Source organism: Musa acuminata, chromosome BXJ3-6, assembly GCF_036884655.1.
Source record: "Musa acuminata AAA Group cultivar baxijiao chromosome BXJ3-6, Cavendish_Baxijiao_AAA, whole genome shotgun sequence".
NCBI lineage: Eukaryota > Viridiplantae > Streptophyta > Magnoliopsida > Zingiberales > Musaceae > Musa > Musa acuminata.
This window is the reverse complement of record NC_088354.1, coordinates 6,849,045-6,857,170: the sequence shown is the minus strand read 5'-3', so window position 1 is coordinate 6,857,170 and position 8,126 is coordinate 6,849,045. Positions and strand designations below refer to the sequence as shown.

General features: G+C 43.0%; 2 protein-coding genes across 2 annotated transcripts; both read right to left on the bottom strand.

Annotated features, from left to right (window-relative positions):
* Positions 1-1,014: 1,014 nt before the first annotated feature.
* LOC135640176 (E3 ubiquitin-protein ligase SGR9, amyloplastic-like) lies at positions 1,015-2,155 on the bottom strand. The gene has a single exon (XM_065154379.1). It carries the CDS (start codon positions 2,036-2,038, stop codon positions 1,160-1,162), a length of 879 nt encoding a protein of 292 aa, XP_065010451.1. The 5' UTR covers positions 2,039-2,155; the 3' UTR covers positions 1,015-1,159.
* Positions 2,156-3,124: 969 nt separating this feature from the next.
* LOC135640177 (uncharacterized GPI-anchored protein At5g19250-like) lies at positions 3,125-7,846 on the bottom strand. The gene is made up of 2 exons (XM_065154380.1): positions 7,628-7,846; positions 3,125-3,779 (listed from the first exon to the last, which is right to left on the bottom strand). The coding sequence occupies exons 1-2, from the start codon at positions 7,695-7,697 to the stop codon at positions 3,265-3,267; spliced, it is 585 nt and encodes a 194-aa protein (XP_065010452.1). The 5' UTR covers positions 7,698-7,846; the 3' UTR covers positions 3,125-3,264.
* Between the last annotated feature and the right edge of the window lie 280 nt (positions 7,847-8,126).

The following is an 8,126-nucleotide window of genomic DNA, read 5'->3' as shown; positions in this document are numbered from 1 at the left end:
ATGGGTCAATCCACATTGTGACAACTCTCGAGACCCTCGAGACTTTTCTTACTCGAATTGCTTGATTGATGGAGATATGGAATACAAGTTAAAATGAGAGAGATTCGTGGTGTAGCGCATTCATTGTACACTGTATGTATGCGATAACCTTACTATCTTCATTAACCACTACTCCAACATGTCTATCTGAATCCCGTATAATCTTTCATTATCGAAGGTAACATCTACGGTCTCGAGGGTATCATGCATATTGTTATTGGACTTTAGGAGGAGGGGGGAATCCTTGTAGATGAGGTTTAGGGGCTCTAAACAAGTTGGGGAGGAAGGAGGCCAAAGGTGGAAGAGAAGATCTTTTATCATTTTTTTTTAATCAGTAGATAGTAGAATTCCAAAATAAAAGTATAATCGTTCGTTTCATCAACTAGATTTTTATAGCTTTTTCCCACCAACTATCAACCGACTTCTTCATTACATTATGCAACATTCGTTTTCTCTTTTTGGTTCATATCTGATGGTCACAAACGTCTATTGGTGTTAAAAACAAAAGGATCAAGAAAGATCCTGTGAGATCACAATTACAAGAAATCAGAAAGGTAGATCGTAGTAAATCTATCAGTCAGATGAAAAGGAACAAATGTGGAGAACATTACCTTTGTCTAGTAAACAAGCAAAGGAAAAGATGGTAAAAGTTGTCGAGGATTGTCAGATCTATTTATTTTCCCTTTCCATAGGGTAATTAAATAGGTTTGATGCATCACCCATCAGAATTGAATCGGTTGACAAATGGTAGGCACAGGCCAGTCTAAGCAAAGCGAAGAAGCATCGATCGTAGCATCCTTTATATTCTGATCGTGAAGAGTAAGAAACATCTGCTGTGATGGGAAACTGCATTGCAGATGCAGATTTCATGGTTTGCAGTAAATATTTCCCGTCCGGTTTGAGGATACAGTGAAAAGAAATAAGATGGAATGGATGATACTTTGCAACTACAGGAAGGGTGAAAAGAAGATGGGCTGATTAGAACATCCAGTAAGCTGCTCCATTATTGATGTCAATTTGAGCTAATATTCCCCTCCAATACATGATCACCAACATGTGTACACGCACAATAAACCAAAAACAGTCAACTCAAACATCTTCCTCCAACACTGTGGCCTGCTCATGTCCTCCATTGGTTGCCCATCCTGGTCACAGCTCTCCATAGCCGCCCCATCTCACAGAGCACATCCTCAGTCGGCAGCTCGTGCCGGCAACACGGGCACGTGTTCCGCTTCCGTAGCCACCCCAGCACGCACCCCCAGTGGAACCGATGCCGACACGGCAGCTCGCAGACGTCCCTCCCGGCCTCCATCTCCTCCTTGCAGATGACGCACTCCCTCCCTCCGGTTCTACACTCCACCGACGGCAGCGCCACCACCGCCGCCACCGATGCGCCGACTTCACCCTCTACCTTTTCGCTAGAGCCACTGCCCGAGAGAACTTCCATCAACCGCCGGCATTTGACGGCGGCATCGACGTACTCGCAGACGACGGCCCATGCATCGTTGCCGAGCCCCGAGGGGCTTAAGATGGAGCGGAGAACGTTGTCGGCGACCGTCGAGTGCCAGCTCGAGTGGTGGGTAGTGTTTGGGTTGTAGGAGTCGCACATGGCCATGAGGAGGATGGCTGCGTCGAGGTCAGAGAGACGCAGGGGGCGGGAGGGCCCGCACAGGGAGGGGAGGAGGTTTTGGAGGGAGGAGAGGAGATGGCGGGCGAGGAGGAGGGTCTTCTCGGGGAGGGAGAGGGAGTGGAGGTAGGAGAGGGTGAGGGAGAAGTGGATGGGGGAGAGGAGGAGGAAGGCGAGGCGGCGGCGGTGAAGGCGGACGTTGGAGGACAGGGAGCGGGTGAGATCCGAGAATGAGCGGGAGGGGAGGCCGAGGAGAGCGGCCATCACGACTTCACCGGAGGAAGAGGAGGGGGAAGAGAAGTCCATGGGGATTAGAGTCAGGTTCGCAGGACTGAGGCGAGGGTGAAGCAGGAGGCCTTCCTTATATGCCATGACGCATGACAAATATGGACGAGGGGTTTAGAGAGTAGGACTAATGTGTTCGATGCAATTATTGCGTTAATTGTACGCTAGATAAAAGGCCGGACATGCACGTCCCGTTCTAAACGAAATTAGCAAGACCTCATCAAAATCTTACCTCGTCTTGGTTTGCAGAAACTAAGTCTTAACATTCGTGTGCTGTAGGAGGAGGTATTTGCCATTTGAGCAAAGCAGCAGGCGTGTAGAGGATGAGTTCTCGGAAAGTGGAAAGGGTAGGAGATGCGTCCACATGCAGGTGTCCTACTGGGCCATTAAGCTTCGATCGTCGTTTTCTCCCTTGTTCCTCCCATGCACTGTTCTGCTCGATGGGAGAAGGCAGTAGCGTCATGTGGCTGCGTCCCCATGGATTGTTGTTTTAAGAAGATAAACGTAGATATCCTTGTCCCCACGTAAAGCTCTGCACTCCTTTTCCGCATCAAAGCCGATAGAGAGAGGTGGTCTCTGCTCAGACTATGGGCACCCATTCCTTTCCATAACATTTTCTCCACAACATAAAAGAAACAGAGAAGTATGTTCGAGTTTCAGTGAAGCTAACAACAGGGGAAACAATTTAATGGTCTTCTACAACCAGAGCGGAAGTTTTTAAGGAAATCTCTTGCTGGAAACTCACACTATAATGCAATTTGCTCAATCCTCCGGTAGAACACGAAGAGGCTGGGAATCAGAGGACAGGGCAAATGGGCTTAAAAAGACGTATTCAGTGATTTTATTGGTTTCGGAATCAGAGGAATAGAAAGCAGGGGAGCAGATCTGCATATGTGCAGGCAAGGTGGTGGTGCGATCAAAATAATTGACCCTCGGGATTGAAGAGAGTGTCGTCTCGTCGGTACGTGGGCAGACAAGAGGAACCTGGGAGAAGGCCACGGCTTTGTGCTCCCGAAATGATTGGACTTTAGGTGCAGATTTCTTACGACGCCCATCCTTCCGTCTACATCAACACACCATGTGAACTCATTTCACCAGTTGTGGCCTTCGGAGCAGACGGAAGAACAGAGAAACAAAGCACTGCATTCCATCCATAAATGGTAGACGAGGATGTGATCAATCAGGTTTTTCCCTTTTTTATAACAGCTAAAAGAATTGCGATGAAAACGATCTCGTCAGATAACACCTCCAAGTCTTTCCAATGAGGTCATATTCTTTGGAACAATTCGATCGTCATGCAAGAAAAGAACTAATTAGCTGATCAAAACCATGAAGAAGCCCAGCAGCAACAGCATCACACAGCGGTGATCAGCGATGGAAACCACCGAGCCAGCTCCTGTGTCTGTGGCTGGGCCATAGTTTCCGGCAGGTGTATTTGTGGTCAGAACCGCCACCACCCAGTTGCCTTCATCAGCCAGCCCGATTCCCACGTAGCTACTATCATTCAGGTTTTGGTTGTACTGGGACTTGGTGAAGTTGGCCAAGACAAGCTGGGGATCCAATCCTGGCACGCAAGCTGGCATGATCGACCCATCCCGAATCACCGTCGCATTCAGGTGACAGTTGCTGAGGAAATCAGGGAAGTTTGAGAACTGCTGCTCCGTCCCGGGAACAGTGTCGGATCCAGTCGTGTTGGTGCAGTCTTGACCTTTGTATGCCGATGCAAGTTGTTCTGCTAAGCAATCTGCATTCTCATTTGCTGTCAGCTGAGAAAGGTTGAGGGAAACTCTGTAGTCATTAATCCCTTTAAGAAGCTGACTGCTTGTGTCTGCAAAGAAAGTATTGACTATGAGATGTTTTCCAACGGAAAGTACAGATTAGTACTGTGAAAATCTGATAAATAACGCAATATTTTGATTACTGATGCTGGCGAGCTATAAACTTATTAGATCATAGTTGAGGGATGGTGGTACACTAGTAAAGAACTCGCTGTTTCTGCAAATTCATGCCGATACTGCATCTAAAGCCGCAATGGTCACTCTAGACAACCTAAATCAGATATGAGAAGTGGAGTTCCCCGCTTCAACAACCATTAAGGTGCAAGGGAATCAATTTCATCAACCGATGCATATTCTGATGGCAACACATCACTTAACATAGCTTTAGGAAAGGTTATCAAGTTAAGAATTAAGGTGAAACAAGTAATTGTCAAGCTATACATCTATGAAAGGCAATATCAAGCAACCCTTGTACAAGAGTGGCCTTATTAGTGCTTCCTGCTTAATGAAAATTTATATGAATGCTGTAGATTAGGTTTTCAAAGTGATGTGATTATCAATAATCAGGTCAGACAACAACAACCAGAATGTGATTAAACTAATTTTTATGCCGCTTTGACTAGTATAAGAAAGCAAAATTTTCCGAGACCAGACTAGGATATTAGAAGGGACTCTTTCAAGAGCATGACAGTCAATTAAGTTGCAGCTGCCAAACTTATCCACTCTCGTGGATCAGTATCGGCAGACTACCAAGAGAACCTTAGATGACTCAACTAGGATGGTTTTTCCTCTTCCAATTTAGATACTACTGGATTTGTTTGCTCTTATGGAAGTCGTGACATACAAGAAAAGAATCACTGTCGATGAAACAGATCATAGGCATATCAGCACATGTAACTGTTCTCTAGACATCCTTGTAACCATAACAAATACAGAAGAAGCCCATGCAAGAAACCACAGCGGTTTGACTAGTATAAGAAAGCAAAATTTTCCGAGACCAGACTAGGATATTAGAAGGGACTCTTTCAAGAGCATGACAGTCAATTAAGTTGCAGCTGCCAAACTTATCCACTCTCGTGGATCAGTATCGGCAGACTACCAAGAGAACCTTAGATGACTCAACTAGGATGGTTTTTCCTCTTCCAATTTAGATACTACTGGATTTGTTTGCTCTTATGGAAGTCGTGACATACAAGAAAAGAATCACTGTCGATGAAACAGATCATAGGCATATCAGCACATGTAACTGTTCTCTAGACATCCTTGTAACCATAACAAATACAGAAGCTGCCACAACTAAGAAGGCATATATCTGAACTAGGGACAACAGCAGAAGGATTGGGTTGCTCATGGAAGCCAAACCACATACTTTGTGCCACAGCATCGTTACGTGTGTCAAATGCATAAGCAACAACCAACCTGTAACAACTAAACTCAGTAAAGCATTTCTTACAAGAAACCAAATGGTCATGAATCAATTTGCATTTTCTATAACCAGGATCCCGAGAATATCATCTTTGATGATGTCACACCACCGACATTTGTATTAAGAGAGGATTGGAAGGTGCTGGGAATAGGAATGGGGGAGGAGGCTAACATCAAGATCACTTTAGTATATAACTGATTTTTGGACATGTTATATAACTGACTTGGTTTCATTACTGATCTTTGACATGAAAATGGTGAATCATTTTCTATTTTCCAGTTTACCTACCTCTTAATTTATTCAAACTTCTCTACTCTAGCTTTCTTCTTGCTACTTGTTTCTTCTATCTGCTTTACAAGTTATGGAGGCCTCAAAGTTTCTTCTCTCTGTTTTTGCATGAGAAATTATTTCAAAAATCTATTTGTTTCTTCTCTGTGTTTTCACCATGATGACCTCAATGCAGGGACTATGAGGAAGAGCATTGAAAATTTGCAAAAGGAATTGAATACAAGTACGTCAATCAAGTAGATTCTCTGTGTTTTTCACCATGATGACCTTAATGCAAGGACTATGAGGAATAGCATTGAATATTTGCAAAAGCAAATGAATACAAGTATGTTAATCAAGTAGAAGATCCTGCAAAAAACACAAAATTGGTTTATTATCATACAACTAGGAAAAAAAGATGTGAGTACTCAAGTATGTATCCGGATCAGATAAATAGTCACTTATAACGAACATCTATGCAGCAAATGAATTGTGCACCAGAACCATTAAAAAACAAGCAACTTACATGATCTGACGGGTAACAAGATTTCCTCTCTTAGTTAGCTTCTGTAGCTACCCAGGAAATACTTCTTCAGCAGTAGCTCTTAAATAACTTTCCCAGTTTAAGCCTATACAACTTTGAAATTCCATTTCATTTTCCCAAACCTGAGACACACTCCAGTCATGTAATCCTGGATCTCTGGACCTTGTACAACAAGGCATCAAAGTTTATATATGCATTAAGACACGCTATCGATTGTGAGACCTTACTGGTCATAAGCTTCTTATAGGTCCATCTGTTGTTCCCATCCTATATTCAATCATTCCAGTTCTCCAGCAGAAAAAGCTAGTTTACTTGAGCTGGATTATGTTCATAATACTACCACATGTGCATCAACATGAATATGAATGTTTTATTAATTAAGCAAATATTTGGCTTACCTATTGGGCAAAACCTATATTAACATGAAATGGAATGAGCAGATGACACATAACCAGGGGAAGATTACTTGCCCTTTAGAATTTGAGTCCAGGGGAGAAGTGGAAAATTTTCTTCTTATACTCTTTTGAGGTACTGGCAGGGATGAAAGGCTTTCTTTGGAGTTCTCCGGACCTCTAATCTAATAACAGCGTCCTAAACAATTGGTAGACAGCTAAATGACCTATGGCTCCCTAAGAAATCAATAGAATGAGCAATTGATTGATGTGCTTATCTTGATAACTGAGATGAGTGGTAGACTTAATGACAAGAGTCGAGTACTATTATCTACATGGGTGAATTGCAGACAATAATAGCAATCTTTAAGAAGCCTACATAGGTTGGCGCAGTGCATGAGGTTTGCACGAATGAGGGGATCTAGCGAGGGTCAATACATGCAATCTTACATTTGCAAGCAGAAAGAATATAACCATGACTAAAAACCCTGGTTGGCAGGTCTTATAGGAGCAAACTTACTGTGAGTTCTCAAGCTAAACAGCCTATGAGTACAAAAAAATGAATTTAAGAAAAGAAAGGTTAAAATAGAGATGTGAAGAATACAAGAAAACTGAGTCAGATTGAATTAGAAGGAGAAAAGAAAGGGAGGAAAGAAAATGAAAGAGATATTTGAGATAGATGGGCCAAACTCACTCAAATGAATGTTTTTCCTGCATAGGGAGTTCCCCATATTGGAGCAATCTGAGCCAGAAGGAGGCATATCTAGTAAATAGTTGCCAAGAATAACCATCTGCCAGGGTAAACTCCATTCACAAGAACAATACTAAAACGTTTCATCGTATGGGTGCTAAGAACAAGCCAACAGATCACAAGCATCACAAGAATAAGGTCACAAAAAGATCTGAATCAATAAAGATGGTGCACAGAACTCAAGCTCCCCTCTTGCAATATGAAGCTACTTCTATCGTGTCCCATGGAAATAGTCTAGGACATGGAAAATAATCCATAAGTTTCTGTTTCCTGTTACACACGGATCATTTAACATATTAGACATTCATAAGGGAGTCCACAATCCATCTCATGGTCATTTCCATGAACAGATTCATCCCATTCTTCATACCCTTCAAATCTGGAGTTAATAAATCTGATTCACTCACCAGTCATTGAACAACGTGATTTCACAGTCATTCACAATCATCCTCATCAAAACTCATAATTCATAAATATATGGAAGAAAGAAGAAGATACCACAGGTTGAGTGAGTGTACCATCAGATCTGGCTGAATGAAGCAGGACAATGAGAAGGAAGCAGGAGAACAGGGAGATCCTTAGGCCCATTCCTCACCACCTCTTCAACACTCTTCCTTCTTCCTTTTGCTGAGATCTTGAAAAAGAGTGGGAGGAAGAGGAGGTTAAGGGGTCTGGGAGCAAGTCCATTGCTTTCACACCCACCTCATTTTCTTCTCTTTTCTTTATTAACTCTAAAGCTTTCCCATCACACCCATCATCATCTCTCTCTCTCTCTCTAGACTTTGTTCAGTTCTTTCCCTTTTCTTTAATCCAGCTTCACACATGGGTTGCTGCAGCTGCAATGTCCCTTTTTTTGATTTGGTGAATCCACTGTCTGGAAAGCTGTGATGTGTGAGCTGCAGCAGTCAGCGCAGGTTCCTTGATGCATACTACTGTCCAATTAGCTGCATTAGGGGCAGATTTCCAAGTGTTATTGCACTACTGTTCCTTGGACAAAGCTGCATGAGCTAAAGCTTA

Bases quoted from the DNA above. Each gene is read 5' to 3' on its own strand.
- LOC135640176 (XM_065154379.1), bottom strand. From the start codon at position 2,038: ATGGCATATAAGGAAGGCCTCCTGCTTCACCCTCGCCTCAGTCCTGCG.
- LOC135640177 (XM_065154380.1), bottom strand. From the start codon at position 7,697: ATGGGCCTAAGGATCTCCCTGTTCTCCTGCTTCCTTCTCATTGTCCTG. The intron at 3,780-7,627 runs GTACACTCACTC...CTTTCTTTGCAG, and splicing joins TCATTCAGCCAGATCTGATG to ACACAAGCAGTCAGCTTCTT.